At 42.9% G+C, this 23,358-nt stretch overlaps 1 protein-coding gene across 1 annotated transcript; it reads right to left on the reverse strand.

Moving 5' to 3' along the window:
* Window positions 1–6,778: 6,778 nt before the first annotated feature.
* LOC133618827 (caspase-3-like) lies at window positions 6,779–23,324 on the reverse strand. Its single transcript, XM_061979571.2, has 7 exons — window positions 23,236–23,324; window positions 20,527–20,596; window positions 14,013–14,170; window positions 13,557–13,685; window positions 11,673–11,848; window positions 7,437–7,557; window positions 6,779–7,314 (listed from the first exon to the last, which is right to left on the reverse strand). The coding sequence occupies exons 2-7, from the start codon at window positions 20,580–20,582 to the stop codon at window positions 7,085–7,087; spliced, it is 870 nt and encodes a 289-aa protein (XP_061835555.1). The 5' UTR covers window positions 20,583–20,596; window positions 23,236–23,324; the 3' UTR covers window positions 6,779–7,084.
* Between the last annotated feature and the right edge of the window lie 34 nt (window positions 23,325–23,358).

A 23,358-nucleotide genomic window follows, 5' to 3' on the forward strand; every position in this document is an offset into this window, starting at 1 on the left:
TGTTGAGTGTCGGTGCTGTCTAGAGCTCGGCAGAGTAACCGTGTAATACTCTTCCATATCAGTAGGTGGCAGCCGGTAGCTAATTGCTTTGTAGATGTCGGAAACAGCGGGAGGCAGTGTGCAGGTAAAAAGGTGTCTAATGCTTAAACCAAAAATAAACAAAAGGTGAGTGCCCCTAAGAAAAGGCATTGAAGCTTAGGGAAGGCTATGCAAAACAAAACTAAAACTGAACTTGCTACAAAGTAAACAAAAACAGAATGCTGGATGGCAGCAAAGACTTACTGTGGAGCAAAGACGGCGTCCACAAAGTACATCCGAACATGACATGACAATCAACAATGTCCCGACAAAGAAGGATAAAAACAACTGAAATATTCTTGATTGCTAAAACAAAGCAGGTGTGGGGAATAGCGGTCAAGGAAGACATGAAACTGCTACAGGAAAATACCAAAAAAAGAGAAAAAGCCACCAAATTAGGAGCGCAAGACAAGAACTAAAACACTACACACAGGAAAACAGCAAAAAACTAAAAATAAGTCAGGGCGTGATGTGACAGGTGGTGACAGTACACCTACTTTGAGACAAGAGCAACATTGATGCATGCTTGGTTATGCTTTAAAGTCATACCCAACAATTGACTTTAAACTTTTTACTGTCAACTGTGTTTCATTTTTTAATGATTTCTGCTGGTGGTGTGCCTCTGAATTTTTTCAACGCAAAAAATGTGCCTTGGCTCAAAAAACGTTGAAAAACACTGAATTAAAGACTCACTAATACAGAAAACAGCTGTTAAATCATTTTTGTTTTGTGGGGGAGAAAAGTTTTAGCATTTTTTTAAACAAATAGCACATTTGCGGAATTGCTAGTTTATTAATTTTTCAAAAATATTGCATTTTGAAAATGTGTGCATAATCAAAATGTTTTTTGATTAACTATTTGGGGCCAACATATACTTTATTATATATTATATTTATTATATACTAAAGGCAAACTCACAACGTTTTTAAAATCTTAAAATGTCCATCCATCCATTTTCTACCGCATGCCCCTTTCACGGTTGCGATAAGGATGACGGAGTGCTGGAGCCTATCCCAGCTGCACTCGGGCGGAAAGGTGCGGTACACCCTGGACAAGTCGCCACCTCATCGTAGGGCCAACACAGATAGACAACATTCACACTCACAACCTATCATTTCAAACAGGCAAATTCCCAGATGAAATGAAAATAGCAAAAATCGTACCGATTTATAAGACTGCATGAGACTAACACCAGTTTACAAACTACAGACCTGTTTCTCTACTTCCACACGTTCCTAAAATCACTGAAAAACTGTTTAACAACAGATTAGACAAATTCATAAATAAAAACTAAACACTCACAGACAACCAATACGGATGCAGAGCCAACATCTCAACGTCAATGGCATTAATCGAAATAACGGAAGAGATCACAAATGCAATAGATAGTTAAAAATGTGCTGCTGCAGTTTGTGGGTTTAACAAAAGCATTTGACACAATTAATCATAACATCTTAATAAACAAATTAGAACGGTATGGCATCAGAGGGTTGGTCTTGAACTGGATAAGAAGCTACTTAACCAGCAGGAAGCTATAAGTAAAGATAGGCGAACACACATCCATGTTGCTAAAAATATCTTGTGGTGTACCTCAGGGATCAATATTCAGACATAAGTTGTTCAATCTCTATATAAATGACATTTGTAAAGTTACAAAGGACTTAAAGCTAGTATTATTTGCAGATGATACAACAGCATTTTGTTCAGGAGACAACACACAGAAGATAATACAAATAATAACAGAAGAAATGAACAAATTAAAACGATGGTTTGACAAAAACAGACTATCTTTGAATGTCAGTAAGACTAAAATAATGCTATTTGGTAACAGTAGAAAAGAAAGTCAAACACAAGTACAGATAGACGGAGTAAATATTGAAAGGGTAAAAGAAAACACACTTCCATGAATAATAAAAAACAAGGACCCAGATTTCCCTCGCCCGGACGCGGGTCACCGGGGCCCCCCTCTGGAGCCAGGCACGATGGGGCACGATGGCGAGCGCCTGGTGGCCGGGCCTGTCCCCATGGGGCCCGGCCGGGCACAGCCCGAAGAGGCAACGTGGGTCCCCCCTCCAATGGGCTCACCACCCATAGCAGGGGTCATAGAGGTCGGGTGCGATGTGAGCTGGGCGACAGCCGAAGGCAGGGCACTTGGCGGTCCGATCCTCGGCTACAGAAGCTAGCTCTTGGGACGTGGAACGTCACCTCGCTGGGGGGGAAGGAGCCTGAGCTAGTGCGCGAAGTGGAGAAGTTCCGGCTAGATATAGTCGGACTCACTTCGACGCACAGCAAGGGCTCTGGAACCAGTTCTCTCGAGAGGGGCTGGACTCTCTTCCATTCTGGCGTTGCCGGCAGTGAGAGGCGACGGGCTGGGGTGGCAATTCTTGTTTTCCCCCGGCTCAGAGCCTGTACGTTGGAGTTCAACCCGGTGGACGAGAGGGTAGCTTCCCTCCGCCTTCGGGTGGGGGAACGGGTCCTGACTGTGGTTTGCGCTTACGCGCCAAACCGCAGCTCAGAGTACCCACCCTTTTTGGATTCACTCGAGGGAGTACTTGAGAGTGCTCCCCCGGGTGATTCCCTCGTGCTACAAAGCGCCTTTGTTTGTTTGTTTGTGGGACTTCAATGCTCATGTTGGCAACGACAGTGAAACCTGGAGAGGCGTGATTGGGAAGAATGGCTGCCCGGATCTGAACCCGAGCGGTGTTTTGTTATTGGACTTTTGTGCCCATCACAGATTGTCCATAACGAACACCATGTTCAAGCATAAGGGTGTCCATATGTGCACTTGGCACCAGGACACCCTAGGCCGCAGTTCCATGATCGACTGTGTAGTTGTGTCATCGGATTTGCGGCCTCATGTTTTGGACACTCGGGTGAAGAGAGGGGCGGAGCTTTCTACCGATCACCACCTGGTGGTGAGTTGGCTGCGATGGTGGGGGAGGATGCCGGACAGACCTGGCAGACCCAAACGCATTGTGAGGGTTTGCTGGGAACGTCTGGCAGAGTCTCCTGTCAGAGAGAGTTTCAATTCCCACCTCCGGAAGAACTTTGAACATGTCACGAGGGAGGTGCTGGACATTGAGTCCGAATGAACCATGTTCCGCGCCTCTATTGTCGAGGCGGCTGATTGGAGCTGTGGCCGCAAGGTAGTTGGTGCTTGTCGTGGCGGTAATCCTTGAACCCGTTGGTGGACACCGGCGGTGAGGGATGCCGTCAAGCTGAAGAAGGAGTCCTATCAGGTTCTTTTGGCTCATAGGACTCCTGAGGCAGCGGACAGGTACCGACAGGCCAAGCGGTGTGCAGCTTCAGCGGTCGCAGAGGCAAAAACTCGGACATGGGAGGAGTTCGGGGAAGCCATGGAAAACGACTTCCGGACGGCTTCGAAGCAATTCTGGACCACCATCCGCCGCCTCAGGAAGGGGAAGCAGTGCACTATCAACACCGTGTATGGCGGGGATGGTGTTCTGCTGACCTCGACTGCGGATGTTCTGGATCGGTGGAGGGAATTCTTCGAAGACCTCCTCAATCCCACCAACACGTCTTCTTATGAGGAAGCAGTGCCTGGGGAGTCTGTGGTGGGCTCTCCTATTTCTGGGGCTGAGGTTGCTGAGGTAGTTAAAAAGCTCCTCGGTGGCAAGGCCCCAGGGGTAGATGAGATCCGCCCGGAGTTCCTTAAGGCTCTGGATGCTGTGGGGCTGTCTTGGTTGACAAGACTCTGCAGCATCGCGTGGACATCGGGGGCGGTACCTCTGGATTGGCAGACCGGGGTGGTGGTTCCTCTCTTTAAGAAGGGGAACCGGAGGGTGTGCTCTAACTATCGTGGGATCACACTCCTCAGCCTTCCCGGTAAGGTCTATTCAGGTGTACTGGAGAGGAGGCTACGCCGGATAGTCGAACCTCGGATTCAGGAGGAACAGTGTGGTTTTCGTCCTGGTCGTGGAACTGTGGACCAGCTCTATACTCTCGGCAGGGTCCTTGAGGGTGCATGGGAGTTTGCCCAACCAGTCTACATGTGTTTTGTGGACTTGGAGAAGGCATTCGACCGTGTCCCTCGGGAAGTCCTGTGGGGAGTGCTCGGAGAGTATGGGGTATCGGACTGTCTGATTGTGGCAGTCCGCTCCCTGTATGCTCAGTGCCAGAGCTTGGTCCGCATTGCCGGCAGTAAGTCGGACACGTTTCCAGTGAGGGTTGGACTCCGCCAACGCTGCCCTTTGTCACCGATTCTGTTCATAACTTTTATGGACATAATTTCTAGGCGCAGTCAAGGTGTTGAGGGGATCTGGTTTGGTGGCTGCAGGATTAGGTCTCTGCTTTTTGCAGATGATGTGGTCCTGATGGCTTCATCTGGCCAGGATCTTCAGCTCTCACTGGATCGGTTCGCAGCCGAGTGTGAAGCGACTGGGATGAGAATCAGCACCTCCAAGTCCGAGTCCATGGTTCTCGCCCGTAAAAGGGTGGAGTGCCATCTCCGGGTTGGGGAGGAGATCTTGCCCCAAGTGGAGGAGTTCAAGTACCTCGGAGTCTTGTTCACGAGTGAGGGAAGAGTGGATCGTGAGATCGACAGGCGGATCGGTGCGGCGTCTTCAGTAATGCGGACGCTGTATCGATCCGTTGTGGTGAAGAAGGAGCTGAGCCGGAAGGCAAAGCTCTCAATTTACCGGTCGATCTACGTTCCCATCCTCACCTATGGTCATGAGCTTTGGGTTATGACCGAAAGGACAAGATCACGGGTACAAGCGGCCGAAATTAGTTTCCTCCGCCGGGTGGCGGGGCTCTCCCTTAGAGATAGGGTGAGAAGCTCTGCCATCCGGGGGGAGCTCAAAGTAAAGCCGCTGCTCCTCCACATCGAGAGGAGCCAGATGAGGTGGTTCGGGCATCTGGTCAGGATGCCACCCGAACGCCTCCCTAGGGAGGTGTTTAGGGCACGTCCGACCGGTAGGAGGCCGCGGGGAAGACCCAGGACACGTTGGGAAGACTATGTCTCCCGGCTGGCCTGGGAACGCCTCGGGGTCCCACAGGAAGAGCTGGACGAAGTGGCTGGGGAGAGGGAAGTCTGGGCTTCCCTGCTTAGGCTGCTGCCCCCGCGACCCGACCTCGGATAAGCGGAAGAAGATGGATGGATGGATGGACTTTTGGGTGTAATAATAGATGATACAATTGATTGGAAATCTCATGTAAAAAATATACAACATAAAGTAGCAAGAAACACGTCAAGAATGAATAAAGCAAAACATGTTCTGGACCAAAAATCACTTCATATTCTCTACTGCTCACTAGTGTTACCATATCTGAGTTACTGGGGAAACAACTACAAATGTGCGCTTCATTCACTAACTGTGTTACAAAAAAGATCAATTAGAATAATACATAATGTTGGATGTAGAGAACATACAAACCCTTTATTTAATAAATCACAATTATTGATATTCAACCATTTGGTGCATTTACAGCTAAAACGATGTACAAAGCAAAATATAACTTGCTACCCAAGAATGTAACAATTTGTCTCAACCAAAGAGGAGAAATATAACCTTAGAGGAAAATCTAATTTAAAACATTTGTATGCTCGTACAACACTTAAGACCTTTATTATATCAATATGTGGAATTAAATTATGGAACCGATTAACCAAAGAAATCAAACAAAGCACCAATATGATTCAGATTAAGAGACTGTTCAAACTACAAGTGTTCACAAAGTACACAGAACAAGAATTATGAACATCTCAAACCCTTTTTTTTCTCCTTTTTTTTATTGAGACAAAGATGATTTATGTATTTAATATTTGTTTGCTTACTATGTGGTTTTATTTATTTATTATTTATTCACTGTTCTGTTACAGAGAACAAGGACATTGGATAAAATTGCTATGGTATGAAAAGGGGTAGGATTAAATAAACTCTGCTTCTTCCTACTCCTTTTTGGACGTGCTGTAATGAAACAACTGGAATTGTGTGATGCATTACATTGTATCGTATGCATGTTCCAAATAAACTGAAACTGAACTGAACACACTAGGGCCAATTTAGAGTTGCCAATCAACTTATCTCCAGATGCATAACGTTGGAGGTATAAGTATTGGTATTGGCAATACGTCACCTGTATTAACTTAATATCGCATCGATAGATACATTTCCCGTATCGCCAAAGCCGGTGGAGCCTTCAACACAACTAAATGACACATCCACCACACGTATCGCTGAGCTCTTTCTATGTTATTATACAAAGCAAGTCTATCTTTACATGTTTGTACTTTTTGAGTAAACTAAGAAAACTATGTATGTGCGCCAAGGTAGACGATATTTGTGTTCGATTTCATTTTCACTTCCTGCCGTCTGCGTCTTCTCGTTTCTGCAGGAAACGAAAGTTATCGAGTTATAAATACCACATAGTTCCACTGTAATGCAGTTATTTGCGACTCACACATGAATACATCTATTTACTAAATACATAAACGTGTAACAGAATCTTTTTTTATTGTGTGTAGTTATTGCAGGAAATGTTATGACGTAACCCGGGCGAGGTCTGATCATTTAGATTGAGGACCAAGTACAATGGTTATGGTTAGAGTTTATTTCGAACATGCAAAAGGAAAATATCAGGTTAATTCATATTTAAAAGAAATTATTTTGACAGTTAAAATCAGTGTTTTGGGAGCCATCGGTTAGTACTAATATCGTTTCATAAATTGAAATTGAAGAACAGACCAAAAATAATCGGATTTTATTTCACGTTTGAGTAGTTATCTTTTAGGAGCATAACATTTTTTGACAGGTTTATAAAAAAAAAACGTATTTGACAAGGATACACTTTTGTTTGTGTTTAAATGTTACTTTGTATTGTACAGCACCCAAATGTTTCTCTGGCGGCCTCTAGTGGTCACTTCATTTACAACAACTGCAGACAAGTCATTTCAATGAAAAAGTGTAGTGAAATGTTCTAGCCAGACATTGATTCACAAAAACCTGATTATCTACTCGCTGAACATATATTTAAAAAAAGAAAGCTACTTAGGAAAGTAAAGGTCTTTGGTTAACATGGAGACGATGCAGGGGATCTGCTTCTTGCCGGTGAATCCAGGGAGGTTAGAGTTAGATTCAAAGTGCATCGCCACAGTGTTGTTGACACGGGTCATGATCTGCATCAGCTCCAACTCTCCTCTGTGATGCTGCAACATGTTGCACAGCGCCTGCATGAACCAGGAACCGTTCTGCGTGTTCCTCCATGAATAGTAGCCTAAAGGGTTGTTTTCATTGTTAGATCCGTACAACTCTATGTTTACAGTACCATGCTGCAGGACTCATTGACTAAACGTGACATTACTGCACGTCGCTGATAAAAAGTGCTGGGTTGGTTACCTGGGGCTGTGGAATAGGCGTAGAGGAAATCCGCCTCCACCGGTATTCTCTCTGAACTTTGCTCCTCTACACTGTCGGCCTGAAGCTCAGCTCCATCATCCAGCGTTGAGCCACGACACGCCTGGAACACACCGCCAAATATGGCTTCTTTAAATAGTTCGTAACAGTGACATAAGATCTTATTTCTAAATAAATGTAACTTAAAGAGCACCTATTATGCAAAATCAACTTTTATTACCTATTGGTATCTGTGTTTGTGTATCTGGGATCTGCATGAGTCCCGAAAATGTGGAATCAAACCATGGAGGGATCCATCCATCCATCCATCTTCTTCCGCTTATCCGAGGTCGGGTCGCGGGGGTAGCAGCCTAAGCAGGGAAGCCCAGACTTCCCTCTCCCCAGCCACTTCGTCCAGCTCCTCCCGGGGGATCCCGAGGCGTTCCCAGGCCAGCCGGGAGACATAGTCTTCCCAACGTGTCCTGGGTCTTCCTCGGGGCCTCCTACCGGTCGGACATGCCCTAAACACCTCCTTAGGGAGGCGCTCGGGTGGCATCCTGACCAGATGCCCGAACCACCTCATCTGGCTCCTCTCAATGTGGAGGAGCAGCGGCTTTACTTTGAGCTCCCCCCGGATGACAGAGCTTCTCACCCTATCTCTAAGGGAGAGCCCCGCCACCCGGCGGAGGAAACTCATTTCGGCCGCTTGTACCCGTGATCTTGTCCTTTCGGTCATAACCCAAAGCTCATGACCATAGGTGAGGATGGGAACGTAGATCGACCGGTAAATTGAGAGCTTTGCCTTCCGGCTCAGCTCCTTCTTCACCACAACGGATTGATACAGCGTCCGCATTACTGAAGACGCCGCACCGATCCGCCTGTCGATCTCACGATCCACTCTTCCCTCACTCGTGAACAAGACTCCGAGGTACTTGAACTCCTCCACTTGGGGCAAGATCTCCTCCCCAACCCGGAGATGGCACTCCACCCTTTTCCGGGCGAGAACCATGGACTCGGACTTGGAGGTGCTGATTCTCATCCCAGTCGCTTCACACTCAGCTGCGAACCGATCCAGTGAGAGCTGAAGATCCTGGCCAGATGAAGCCATCAGGACCAAATCATCTGCAAAAAGCAGAGACCTAATCCTGCAGCCACCAAACCGGATCCCCTCAACGCCTTGACTGCGCCTAGAAATTCTGTCCATAAAAGTTATGAACAGAATCGGTGACAAAGGGCAGCCTTGGCGGAGTCCAACCCTCACCGGAAACGTGTCCTACTTACTGCCAGCAATGCGAACCAAGCTCTGACACTGATCATACAGGGAGCGGACCGCCACAATCAGACAGTCCGAAACCCCATACTCTCTGAGCACTCCCCACAGGACTTCCCGAGGGACACGGTCGAATGCCTTCTCAAAGTCCACAAAGCACATGTAGACTGGTTGGGCAAACTCCCATGCACCCTCAAGGACTCTGCCGAGAGTATAGAGTTGGTACACAGTTCCACGACCAGGACGAAAACCACACTGTTCCTCCTGAATCCGAGGTTCGACTATCCGGCGTAGCCTCCTCTCCAGTACACCTGAATAGACCTTACCGGGAAGGCTGAGGAGTGTGATCCCACGATAGTTAGAACACACCCTCCGGTTCCCCTTTTTAAAGAGAGGAACCACCACCCCGGTCTGCCAATCCAGAGGTACTGCCCCCGATGTCCACGCGATGCTGCAGAGTCTTGTCAACCAAGACAGCCCTACAGCATCCAGAGCCTTAAGGAACTCCGGGCGGATCTCATCCACCCCCGGGGCCTTGCCACCGAGGAGCTTTTTAACTACCTCAGCAACCTCAGAAATAGGAGAGCCCACCACAGATTCCCCAGGCACTGCTTCCTCATAGGAAGACGTGTTGGTGGGATTGAGGAGGTCTTCGAAGTATTCCCTCCACCGATCCACAACTTCCGCAGTCGAGGTCAGCAGAACACCATCCGCACCATACACGGTGTTGGTAGTGCACTGCTTCCCCTTCCTGAGGCGGCGGATGGTGGTCCAGAATCGCTTCGAAGCCGTCCGGAAGTCGTTTTACATGGCTTCCCCGAACTCCTCCCATGTCCGAGTTTTTGCCTCCGCGACCGCTGAAGTCGCACACCGCTTGGCCTGTCGGTACCTGTCCGCTGCCTCAGGAGTCCCATGAGCCAAAAGAACCCGATAGGACTCCTTCTTCAGCTTGACGGCATCCCTCACCGCCGGTGTCCACCAACGGGTTCTAGGATTACCGCCACGACAGGCACCAACTACCTTGCGGCCACAGCTCCAATCAGCCGCCTCGACAATAGAGGTGCGGAACATGGTCCACTCGGACTCAATGTCCAGCACCTCCCTCGTGACATGTTCAAAGTTCTTCCGGAGGTGGGAATTGAAACTCTCTCTGACAGGAGACTCTGCCAGACGTTCCCAGCAAACCCTCACAATGCGTTTGGGCCTGCCAGGTCTGTCCGGCATCCTCCCCCACCATCGCAGCCAACTCACCACCAGGTGGTGATCGGTAGAAAGCTCCGCCCCTCTCTTCACCCGAGTGTCCAAAACATGAGGCCGCAAATCCGATGACACAACTACAAAGTCGATCATAGAACTGCGGCCTAGGGTGTCCTGGTGCCAAGTGCACATATGGACACCCTTATGCTTGAACATGGTGTTCGTTATGGACAATCCGTGACGGGCACAAAAGTCCAATAACAAAACACCACTTGGGTTCAGATCCGGGCCCCGGGTAGGTGGGTAACGAGTCGTATGATTACCACCATTAACTTAAGCTAGCGTCGATGAAAGTGTGGGGAATGACCCAATATATGGACCTGAGGTAGGAACCATGGAGGGATGGGGGAGATATTCATAAAACAATCTTGCCTTCATAAGAGTCATTTGGAATTTGCCCATTTTGTGACATTTTTCCCATTGGTGACGTAAGCAGATTATCTATATATGGTAGAAATTTACCCGAAGAGCTTTGCGCGAGTCCGCCATTGTAGTCTAAAATTGTAGTCAATAAGGTCTTTCTTTTTCTCTATCCTATTGTTGTGGGGCAGACTGTCTCATACATGCTGTTTCCGTTTCTAATACAATTTACTGTATCGCTCGAACTTATATGAAAAATAGATTCAACTATCATTTTAGGCAAAGTTAGCCAGCTAAACTTTGTCTTTATCAATTCAATTACTTTTTTTATTTATACATCAGATACTTCAGGTGTGAAGCAGCGTTAGCACAATAAACATGAATCACATACACATACACACACGGTGCGGACATTAAGCTCTACATCCCTGATATAAAAGAATATACAATCTATTCGATAGCTATAATGTTCAGAATTAATCGAGTCTATTATATTGCAAAAATGCCAGAGTTAATCAGTAATGTGCATGTGTGCAGCTTTTTAAACATAATCTCAAATTGCTTGTTTTTTGAAGAAGTTAGATAGCATTGTTTTTTGTTTTTTTGTAGCTGCTATTTTTACTGCCCTTTGTTTTCACCAAAAAAATATACTTTGTTTTTGTCAGCACTGGGCCTGCCCTTGCTTTAATATGGACACAAGTTTAATAGTTACTATATTTAGTTTTTTGTAACAGCTTATTGAGCAGCACATTTACAGTAATAATACTTCTGAATGAATCAGTCATCTTTGTAAGTTAGCACATGCCAGACATACCTTAAGTTGAATTTAAAGTAGACGCTAAATTAGAGCCACTGACTCGGTTAATTCTTCATAAATCGAGAAGTCGATTATTCGTTAAGATAATCGCTGAGTATCAAAATAGTCATTAGTTGCAGCTCTATCGTGGGGTATAAAACAGTCAAGTGTTTTTTTTTTTAACTTGTGCTTTTTGAAGTTAAGGTTACAAGATCTCTTTATACATTGAAAACAAATTCATAAAATCATAAGTTTATTCAATGTTTTTGGAAAAAATTAAGAGTCAAAACGTTGCAACTTTTGCCGCTACTTTCTGAAAAAAGCTGCCACTAATTCAGGCATTTTAAGCCACAACAACAAACACAACAATGGCTGCAAAATCCTGGATCCTGCCTCCTGACTTACCTCGTCAGCCAGAGCAAGTTGCCCTGATACCCTGGTCCCCACAGCTGACTAACATTCTTTCATCAGCTCACAGGAGGTGCAATCACATTACCTTATTGAATGTACTATGCCATATTTTAAGCTTGGATTGTTTTCAGTACATTTCACTCACCTGTATAAAGAAGAGCTTTGGTTTTCCCACCAGAGACCTGCAGCGATCTCCTTTAAAAGGTTTGGTCAGAATTTCAAGTTGTTCAAAGCCGTCAGTTCCAAATATCACGCCCTCGTCGCCATGACTTAGCAGCACGCACACGAATGACGCGCTGTTGCTGTGGTCCTCTTGGGATGCTGCAAGTAAGGAAAGCGAATGAGAATGACATAACTTGCTTTGATCGTTTTGCTATTTCCAATCATGCATGTATGCTGGAAGTTATACTGCTTACATCACAGTAGATCCTCACTACTTACAGGGGTTTTGTTCAAAGACCCTCCACGTACGGAGGAAAAATGCTAATTTTGGAAGTGCTGGTAAAAAGGCCCTAAAATGTCTATTTTTAATACACTCTGAACCCTGTAATGTGCCTCTCACAGTTATTAATATTTTATATTCAGTTATACACATTATTATCAGTTATACACATTATTATTTCCTGCTGGAAAATGTTGAGTCTACCTGACTTGTGACAGCGCTGTCTGCTGGGTTCATAGCTGTAGCACTCTTTTCCCCCTAGAGCAGCGCCATCAAACCACTTTCTCTTCAAGTTTGTGTTTCCTATACAGTCATTCTGTAACTAAATAGGCTAATAGAAAGGTTAAAGAAACATTATATAAATCGTTGTGTCTTTATTCCTATTGTTATGTTGTGGTGATTGATAAAGATAATCACCAAGCGGGACTTCCGATTCTGGGTTAAAAGTAACTTCCAATGTCATGGCGATGAACCCAGTGTTTATTTTCATGAAGCATAGAGTAAAACGGTTGATGCACTTAATTTTCAACTCCTGCGTCATCAATAAGGCATCTCCTCATTGGTGAGAGTTTGATGTAACTAAAGCAGCAGGACTCCTTGGGACTTGGTGCACTACTTAATGCTATAAAGACAGCTGTCGGCACAATGCTAAGTAGAGATGAACTGTTGATGCACTTCGTCTTCAACATCATCAGCGCCACATTACATTGGTGAGCCTTTGGCATGAGCGATGTGGAATGACAGGAAAAATACGACAAATACCCTGCTAATGTCAGCGGTTATCTGTGCTGCGATTGTCAAGTTGACCAACTTTCATCCATGGTTTCAGCACATGTTGTAACATAGGAATTAGCCAGGATGCAATTAAGTATTTTCACATAGAGTAGTGGTTGTGAATAAAGGCTCAACACAAGCAATGACGCTTAGAAAGTAATCTCGTTACCGGCAAGTAGAACGCACTACGGGTGTTCCGACCCGATATTGATATCGGTCCGATATTAGCAAAAACAAATCGGATGATATTGGCTTGCAGCTAAAATATGCAATATACTGTAAGCTCCGATACAAGCAGTCCTGCAGCATGTTTACTTGTGCAAAGCTGTATAGCCAGTTAACATCTAAAAGCACACAAGTTTGGTATTTTCTTGTATTTCAGTCTAGTCATTTACAAAAGTTAAATATGGTAGGCCAGAGGCTACTAGGAGTTAACAGCCACACAACAGATAATCACACAAGCAAAACCTGCAACAATATTGCAGTCGAAAGCACCACAAGTTAATTTAAATTATGCAAGCGAAAAATAACCGTTAATAATCATGATTAATCCAAATTCAAAAGTGTCATTATTCTGATTAAAATGTACCATTGACAGCACTAATTTAAACATATATACAGTATGTTGTTTTTTTAAGCTTTTTAAAGAAATACATGATTTATTAATAATTATGCAAATTAGACAGTTAAGTCAATTATTATTTGACTGAATTGTTCGCAGTTAAAGCAGAGAGAAAAAACATGTGATGGTCGGGAGTGCAAATAGGTGTGGATCTACTGTTAAATAATGAGAAAAAGAAAAAAAAACATTACTGCTGAGCATCAGACTCTTCATCTGCTTCACAGTCTGATCGTTGAACACTTTAACAGAATAACCAAATTCAGCAAACGTCTTGAAGGCAAGCTTAGCGTCCACATCCGTCCCGTTGCGAGTACTCATGTCTGTAAAGAGACACAAGCGGTGGTCCATATTTAAAAACAGCATCTTGAAGAGATCAGATGGATCTACAGTAGTGCTGAGCATAGTTACAGGTCACATGATATTTACTGATAACTCAAGCTTCTCCCTTGAGACAGGTGCAAATACCGGATGTACCTGTAAAGTCGTTACATCACTGGCACCTGGTCAAACTAACGTCTTCATGTGTGCATTGCTTCAGCAGACACACAAAGAATATACTTTATGATTGACAGTTAGGAAAATGTATTTTAATTGGGGTCCTTGGAAGAATGAAATCACTGAATTGGGAAAAAATGTAGGTTATTTACTTGTACTTCTGTGGAAGTTCTTATTGTTGATAATTAGGCAGATTCCCATGTGTGGGTAGTCCATCTTGTAACGATACGGGTCACATGCTGATGCTTTGCTGGTGGGCACAGAGTCAGTTTCCTCAGCTTTCTGTCTGTCTGCATCTGATGGATGCTTCCTGAAAAAAAGATCCAAAGAGTCATAAGGAGCGTTCGAAAGACAGGTGGAGAAACCTGCGGGGCAGCTTTCAACCCCGACATGCTCTTTCACAACATTTGCTTTTGTCAAGACCTGCTTACAAAAGGTTGACTCTCTTTGAAGCAGCTTTTATTCTATGACATTTTTCATGTGTTCTTGTGTCGCTTTCAACACAGCATCGTAGTTTCATTCAGTAACAATAAGACCAGACGTTTCCATCACATATTGTACAGGACAACTTAAAAGCAAGAGCATGGGGTGGCGTTGTGCAAAAAGGTGCTGAGTAAAGCAGGAGTCTTCAACATTTTTCAGACCAAGGACACCCAAACCGATAGAAAGATGGGGTGGGGACGAGGGATGGGCGATATGGCCTAAAATCTATATTGCAGCCTTCTGTGATCAATATCAATAAAGAATGTGTTCAATAAAACATTCAATGTTTTTTATCTTTTATGTCGGAAGAAACCCGTAGTTGCGTGGCTACGTCGGTTGCATGACCAAATGCACTCGCTCTCTGTTAACCGAGCAACACAGGAAGTGGTTCCTGATCAGTGGGAGTAACACGCTAACAACCAATCAGGTAACAGTATCAACTATCAAGCTTCATTGAGCAATCTTGTTGTCTCGCGATTGATTCTTTGCATAGAGTGAGAAATGAAACAAAAAAATAGTGCAGCAGAGAGCAAATAATTTATTGATAAAACAAGTAAAGTCAACCCAAAAGTATGACAGTTTTTGAGATTTTTGAAAACTGAGCATAATCAGATGAAGCACACCCGAGCACAGCCGTAACTTCCTGGCACTAAACCTGCGAAAAATAGTTCCCTCAGGTTTCTCGATGTTTACAGTTTCAGATTTTGCACTATTTTGTTACACTTACACTTCAATAAGCATTTCTTACATATTCCTTATTTTTGCACCATAACTTTAAGAGGAACACAGGATCACAGTGTTACAATATCAATTATATATTTAAATATTTCTTTCTATTGGCTCTGATTTAAATCTTTTGGTTTTGCCCCTAAAGCCCTCCTGTGTCCAGGGGCTCATTCTTTGAGTTTGTAAACAATAACAAAAACAACAAGAAATGTTTTGATAATAAGGAGGTGTTTAGGGCACATCCGACCGGTAGGAGGCCACGGGGAAGACCCAGGACACGTTGGGAAGACTATGTCTCCCGGCTGGCCTGGGAACGCCTCAGGATCCCCCGGGAGGAGCTGGACGAAGTGGCTGGGAAGAGGGAAGTCTGGGCTTAGGCTGCTGCCCCCGCGACCCGACCTCGGATAAGCGGAAGAAAATGGATGGATGGATCTAACCACATACTTGTATTATACTCTGTATCATTAGTGGCAATATTTGTATCCATCCACCAACCTTTGTTTACATTCAAGAGCTCTAGCTTGCGGTTAGCATATCCTCCTCCGATGTGTAGTGTAGCATGTATAGCTATTTTTCGTCCTTTGCGGATGGCACTTAGACACTGACGGCCGAAAATTACTATATTTGCTGCCCTTTAGGTGAAAATAGCTGATGTGTAAGTGGCTTTGCTGCACTCAGGAGGGACATTCGCCGCTAACGAGGACGCTACATTGTGTTGAGGACGTGTTTGTTCACTTGTCGGTGTCAAATTTGCGGGACACAGCTAGAATATGTCATTAACATGCATCTTCACGATATTTTAACGCTCTATCGTCAGCAGTTTTATGTCATTTAAATCGTATATTGTCCATACCACGCAACCCTAGGGAGGACTATTAACTTAAATATCTTGAAAAAAAAAACTGTGTTTGAAATTGGGCTTCACGGTGGGAGAGGGGTTAGTGCATCTGCCTCACAATACGAAGGTCCTGAGTAGTCTTGGGTTCAATCCCGGGCTCGGGATCTTTCTGTGTGGAGTTTGCATGTCCTCCCCGTGACTGCGTGGGTTCCCTCCGGGTACTCCGGCTTCCTCCCACTTCCAAAGACATGCACCTGGGGATAAGTTGATTGGCAACACTAAATTGGCCCTAGTGTGTGGATGTGAGTGTGAATGTTGTCTGTCTATCTGTGTTGGCCCTGCGATGAGGTGGCGACTTGTCCAGGGTGTACCCCGCCTTCCGCCCGATTGTAGCTGAGATAGGCTCCAGCGCCCCCCGCGACCCCAAAGGGAATAAGCGGTAGAAAATGGATGGATGGATGGTGTTTGAAATTAACCTGGTCCTAAATGTACCGGGTTACTGTGCAACACTAAGATTTTTAAATAACGCAATATAGTGCAGCTAACTGTAAACTAGCGCGCTAATAGCTAGCTATCTTAAATGTAAAACATGTAAATAATTATTTATTCATGTTTATATTTTAAACTTCCAAGGTACAGTGAGTAGGGTGGCCATGTCACTGCCATTTTTAAGCTACACTACAGTGTGTTAGATTCATATTGTCAATGTGTATTTAAAGACGTTTACATTTGTGAAAAAATGACGGGGTACGATATTAATACATATTATTTACAGGTGAAACTAAAAAAAATTAATTATCGTGCATTTATGTCAGCAATTCAACTTCCAATGTGAACCTAATATGAGATAACTCATTATATACAAAGTGATATTTGTCGAGCCTTTATATGTTATAAATTTGATGATCATGCCTTACAGTTTTTGAAAATCCCAAATTTTCTGAAACTTTCAATTTAAGGATTTTTTATAAACTGTAAGCCATAATTATCAAAATGATATCAAAAGAGAGCTTGAAATATTTTGAGTTGCATGTTATCAGCTTATATCATATGTTAGTTTCACCTTGTAAATCTAGTCGCTGGAATAAACGAACCTTTGCACGATATTCTAATTGTCTGACTTTCACCTGTAAATAATAAAGAAGCCTAATCAACCAAAAATTTCTCGACCCCCTACAGTACCTCTGCGGATCCCGTAGGAGTCACGGACACCCTGTTAAAGACATCTGGAGTTTTTTGATTGCACAGTACAGTACATATTCCGTACAATTGACCACTAAATGGTAACACCCGAATAAGTTTTTCAACTTGTTTAAGTCGGGGTCCACGTAAATCAATTCATGGTAGTAATGACAAAGACTACATTAACACTGCAGGCCAAAATGTCCTAAATCAGGTTTTTTCAAAATCTGAATTTTTTCAGCTGATTGTTTACATTGCAAGTAAAATGTAATCTTGTAAACGTGTACTGACCCCAATGTGGCCTTAACGTCAATTGCATGCCCAGTTCGATATTGTGAAATGACAATAAAGCTGATTCTGATAAGTGAACAAGTTGCTACTACTACTACAAAATAAAACTAAGAGTCGCCACACCTTAAAAATTAGTGTTTTTTATGTTAAAACAAATTAAAGTAACATAATGTATGAATAGAGATTGTATACATTAGAGATGTAGAGATGTATACATACGGCGTGGCGAAGTTGGGAGAGTGGCCATGCCAGCTATCTGAGGGTTACTGGTTCAATCCCCACCTTCTACCATCCTAGTCACGTCCGTTGTGTCCATGAGCAAGACACTTCACCCTTGCTCCTGATGGGCCTGGTTAGCGCCGTGCATGGCAGCTCCCGCCATCAGTGTGTGAACGTGTGTGTGCGAATGGGTGAATGTGGAAAATAGTGTCAAAGCGCTTTGAGTTCCTTAAAAAGGTAGAAAAGCGCTATACAAGTACGACCCATTTACCATTACATTTAAAAACAAATCTGTTTTTATCAATTAATATTAGGATATTTTATATATCGTTTTGCCGTATTTTCAATTGTTGTTGCTTATTGTACAATGTAATTTGAGCATCACAAGTGTCATTATCAAGACTTTTAATGACTTTTTTAAAATTAAAAACTACCGTATTTCGGACTATAACTCGCTCCGGAGTATAAGTCGCACTGACCGAAAATGCATAATAAAGAAGGAAAAAACATATAAGTCGCACTGGAGTATAAGTCGCATTTTTGGGGGAAATTTATTTGATAAAACCCAACACCAAGAATAGACATTTGAAAGGCAATTTAAAATAAATAAAGAATAGTGAACAACAGGCTGAATAAGTGTACGTTATATGATGCATAAATAACCAACTGAGAACGTGCCTGGTATGTTAACGTAACATATTATGGTAAGAGTCATTCAAATAACTATAACATATAGAACATGCTATACGTTTACCAAACAATCTGTCACTCCTATTCGCTAAATCCCATGAAATCTTATACGTCTAGTCTCCTACGTAAATGAACTAAATAATATTATTTGATATTTTACGGTAATGTGTTAATAATTTCACACATAAGTCGCTCCTGAGTATAAGTCGCACCAAACTATGAAAAAAACTGCGACTGATAGTCCGAAAAATTACTAGCAACAAAACTAATATTTCTCTGATAATATAAATTGTAGTAATGTTTAGAGACGCTTTACTTCTGTCCCTTGCTGAGGCGAGCTCAAGCAAGCATGACATCATACTTGCTTCGCACTGCTCCAGTTGAACTTTCTCTTCTCAAAAGTCGCCACTGTCCTCTTAATATTTGCACATTTTGTGAATGGCTGTCTGTGGGTATATCTGTGTTATATTAAAATGACATCCACATCGCAGACATGCTGACAACGCGCCAGACAATGGCGTGCGTTTTGTTTACATCCGGGTATTACTGTTTTCGGTAATCAAAGTCTTTTTTCGGTACATTCCTTGTAAATAGTGCGCAAATAATAGGCTTTGTATATCCATTCAAACTGTAACAACCTGCTGGTGTTAATGTTTTATGTTCGGATTTAATGCCAGTTTTTCCCATGTTTGCAAACACACTGTCCGTGCCTGAAAGGCGATTGGCGGAGAATGAAGAAGTGTTACTTTGTGTACGGCGGGGAAGCGCGGACTCACGGAGACGAAAGTGTGTACATGGGAGGAAAAAACCAGCTGGAATTGTGCCATTTGTAACATAAGATTGGTAACAAAAGTTAAGAATAGCGTCAGACTTTGTGTAATTTCTTCTGGGGGATTTTATATTTAATATTAATAATAAAAACGCTGCGGCGGTGTGCCACATTCAATGTGTGTATGTATATATATATATATACAGTCGTGGTCAAAAGTTTACATACACTTGTGAAGGACACAATGTCATGGCTGTCTTGAGTTTCCAATAATAATAACTCTTATTTTTTGTGATAGAGTGATTGGAGCACATACTTGTTTGTCACAAAAAACATTCATGAAGTTTGGTTCTTTTATGAATTTATTATGGGTCTACTGAAAATGTGACCAAATCTGCTGGGTCAAAAATATACATACGGTATATACAGCAATGTTAAAATTTGGTTACATGTCCCTTGGCAAGTTTCACTGCAATAAGGCACTTTTGGTAGGCATCCACAAGCTTCTGGTAGAATTTTTGACATGTATGAGCTCCAATCACTCTATCACAAAAAAATAAGAGTTGTAGAAATGATTGGAAACTCAAGACAGCCATGACATTATGTTATTTACAAGTGTATGTAAACTTTCGACCATATGTCAAACTATTTCATCTAAAATTTGGTGGGTGCAACTTAAATACCAGTGTACTCTATAGCCCAGAAATTACAGTAATGTTTTGGATACATTGGACTTGTCAAAATAGTTTAAATGCCGCTGACTTTTACTTGAGTATTTTTGTGAAGAAGAAACATTACATTTCCTCGGTTACATTGAGTTATATTCTGATCGCTCCATTTATTTACATCATCTTTATTGTCATGATCCCACATGACATTTTTAAACTTTGTCATTGTTTTCCTGTATATTGTGTTTATTTCTGTTTCAGCACTGATTTTACTCACCTGTCCAGGGTTTCCAATCAGGATGCTTTATATGGTGTTGACTGGTTGACGGCTGGTCCAATGCGGGATGTTAGTTTTTGGTAATTAAACAACCTTTTTACCTGCACATTGACTCCTGACATATAAATGTATTCTAGGACTGTCAAAGGTAATGCGATAATGACTTAACACTAAGTTTCTACTTTGCATATTTGATAACATTTTGGAAAAATTAAAACATTAAATATTGCTCCGCATTCTTTGATTTTTTGGGGGGGTGTTTACAGTGTGAACTGCAGCACTATCCAAAAATACATAACAATAATGCTAATATCACAAAGCTACTCCAGGATAACTTATTTACAAAATGAAAAACATAAAAATGGGCCTCAGTGTTTTATTTTTATTTGTATTAGTATGTGGACCTCAGAAAAGTTTGGACAGGCCTGCATTACAGTATAAACCCTAAACAATGGTTGTATTTTGATTAGAGTGCAGAAAGTTCTGTAAATCACATGAAAACATTGTTTTTAACAGTACTGACTTCTTTGAAAAGAACTTGAAGGCGTCCAACGTGTCCTCACCTCCAGTCTGAGCCATGTTGCTTCCACAGACTGCAATACACAAGAATACAGACGATAGTATTCCACCAATATTTTTCTTGACATTCATTAAATACACATTTTCTTTTAAAAGAATAAAAGACAAGCGTGCTAAGTTTCACCATGTTTTGCTTCTTACTCAACGTGTTCTTTAGAAAGGATCAACAAGACAGCAGTGATTTAAAACCTGATTCCTCTTACAGAGATACTCGATTTACTTGCACAACAAGTCTCCCCTTTAGTTAATCCATTAATCGATTCACCGGAGACACCTGTCACAATACACAAAAACTCGCACATGTGTAACGGATGTCAGCTATGTGCGACAATACGGCGTGTAAACCTCACTTCCTGACGCATTCAGAGTCACGCTAGAAAATTACCTGGCTGCTCAGGGCTTTTAGCTCATTGTGTATACGCCTCAAGACTTAACTCTCATTTGGAGGGAATTTGTGGTCGCTGGTTTGAGTCCAGGCTTGAACTGAGCGGATGACCACATGCTACACATACAATCCCACCTCCCAGACCTAATGCTTTAACAAGTACTAATGAGTTGGGCTGAGTAGGCAATTTGTTTGTTTTGTCGAACTTGTGATAGGAAAGTAGAGTTGATTTGAAGAAGGTAACATATCTGCTGCTTTTTCCACCACTTTATTACATTTATACAAACTGTGACATGTTTTGTAAGTTGTAACACTGGTCCTCTCCTACCTCTACACAGGTAGAAGTCAACAAGTTTATGGAGACGAGTACTCACCATGAGTTTTGAACTCATTCATTACTTGCACATCTCGTCAAGAAAGTACAGTCGTCCCTCGCTATATCACGCTTTAAAGTTTGCGGCTTTACTCTATTGAGGATTTTTTTTTGCATTTTCAAGCATACATTTGTCTAAATTACCTCAAAAGATCAATATTACAGCAGTATTGGCCACTAAATAATACCAAACCTCAAGAGACATTCAGTATCGTGGCCAGTGATTGGCTTAGCCTCAGGCAGCATAACTATCCATCCATCCATTTTCTACTGCTTATTCCCTTCGGGGCCGCGGGGGGGGCTGGAGCCTATCTCAGCTACAATCGGGCGGAAGGCGGGGTACACCCTGGACAAGTCGCCACCTCATCGCAGGGCCAACACAGATAGACAGACAACATTCACACTCACATTCACACACTAGGGCCAATTTAGTGTTGCCAATCAACCTATCCCCAGGTGCATGTCTTTGGAGGTGGGAGGAAGCCGGAGTACCCAGAGGGAACCCACGCAGTCACGGGGAGAACATGCAAACTCCACACAGAAATATCCCGAGCCTGGGATTGAACCCCAGACTACTCGGCACCTTCGTATTGTGAGGCAGACGCACTAACCCCTCTACCACCGTGCTGCCCCGGCAGCATATCTATATTGGATTAAAAGGTGTTATTTCATGCCTAGAAGTATCTCATAATGGTGAACATTGTAATCATAAAGCCGAAACCATGTTTGTTTATGCTCCAGCTATGAAAATGTCTAAAACACACAGGTTAACTTACAGCTTGAGCATGTTTCCATTTTACTCCCCACCGTGCTTCTTTTTCTTGATTTTTTTTGGCGGATGGCACAATACGCAAATAACAGTAGCTCTGACAGCCTTAAATTGACTCAACAGCACCGCTTGTCGTTGTGGCTGCTCTGAGTGCAATTATATGGATTGCGCAGGGTGGAATATTGTTGTCAAATGTTTTAACTCGAAGAAAATGTTTTTTAAACTTGTGAATCTTTTCATTTAATAAAATATATTTTTTAATATTTGCAAATTGTTGGGCTTGACTAAAAACAGTTTTGTGTTTGCAGTTTTGGCAGTAATTTCACACCAATGAAAACATCATTTTAATATTTTTTAAGGCTCAGTGGCCTTGTGGTTGGAGTGTCCGCCCTGAGATCAGTAGGTCGTGAGTTTAAACACCTGCCGAGTCATACCAAAGACTATAAAAATGGGTCCCATTATTACCTCCCTGATGCTACTTAGCATCAAGGGTTGGAATTGGGGGTTAAATCACCAACAATTATTCCCTGGAGCGGCCAACGCTGCTGCTCACTGCTCCCATACTCTCCCAGGGGGTGAGGGTGATGGGTCAAATGCAGAGGGTAATCTCACCACACCTTGTGTGCGTACGACAATCATTAGTAATTTAAACTAAATGTTTTAAGGCTTTACGCCAGAAGGTGAGCTGACGTTTTAAATACAATGCTTGCAAAAATAATAATAAAAGGTAATCAGTAACATACTCAACAGGTGACACAAAACGAATTAAGGTAAATCAGATACATGAACGGTTGAGTAAGGTAATTTCAGTTTCAGTGGCCATAGTGCACAAAAAATAAAAGGGTGGATAAATATTTTTGCAGTATTTTGTAGCAATCAGTGTACGTGACACAGATATTGTAAATAGAAATTCAAAAGACTCCTGTTACAACATAATATTGCATTCTTAATAAACACAATGGGGCGATAAAAGGCGACGGTTTTATTCGCCGGTTTGTATTGTGAACGTTTCTTCGTGCGAACTTTTTGTTGCGACATTAAATTCGGAGTGGAAATAAAACAGTTTAAGACAAAAGTAGTAGACAGTCACATTCTAAAAAGAGAAACAAAAAGAGGACATACTTACACGTTACGGAGTGTCGTGAAAAGAACTTTAACTCCACTTATCAAACCTGGAAGTAGAGCGACCTGAAACTCTCAGCCAATGAGAGACGCTGATAGTGAGACAACACTTTGACAGAGGAGGTGC

Source organism: Nerophis lumbriciformis, linkage group LG19, assembly GCF_033978685.3.
Source record: "Nerophis lumbriciformis linkage group LG19, RoL_Nlum_v2.1, whole genome shotgun sequence".
Lineage (NCBI taxonomy): Eukaryota > Metazoa > Chordata > Actinopteri > Syngnathiformes > Syngnathidae > Nerophis > Nerophis lumbriciformis.

Excerpts from the sequence above, each read along its gene's own strand:
- LOC133618827 (XM_061979571.2), bottom strand. The coding sequence starts at position 20,582 with ATGGCTCAGACTGGAGGTGAGGACACGTTGGACGCCTTCAAGTTCTTT. Across the intron at positions 14,171-20,526 it reads TTCAAGTTCTTTTCAAAGAA|GAAGCATCCATCAGATGCAG; the intron begins GTCAGTACTGTT and ends TCTTTTTTTCAG. Across the intron at positions 11,849-13,556 it reads GAAGAGTCTGATGCTCAGCA|CATCCCAAGAGGACCACAGC; the intron begins GTAATGTTTTTT and ends CCTTACTTGCAG.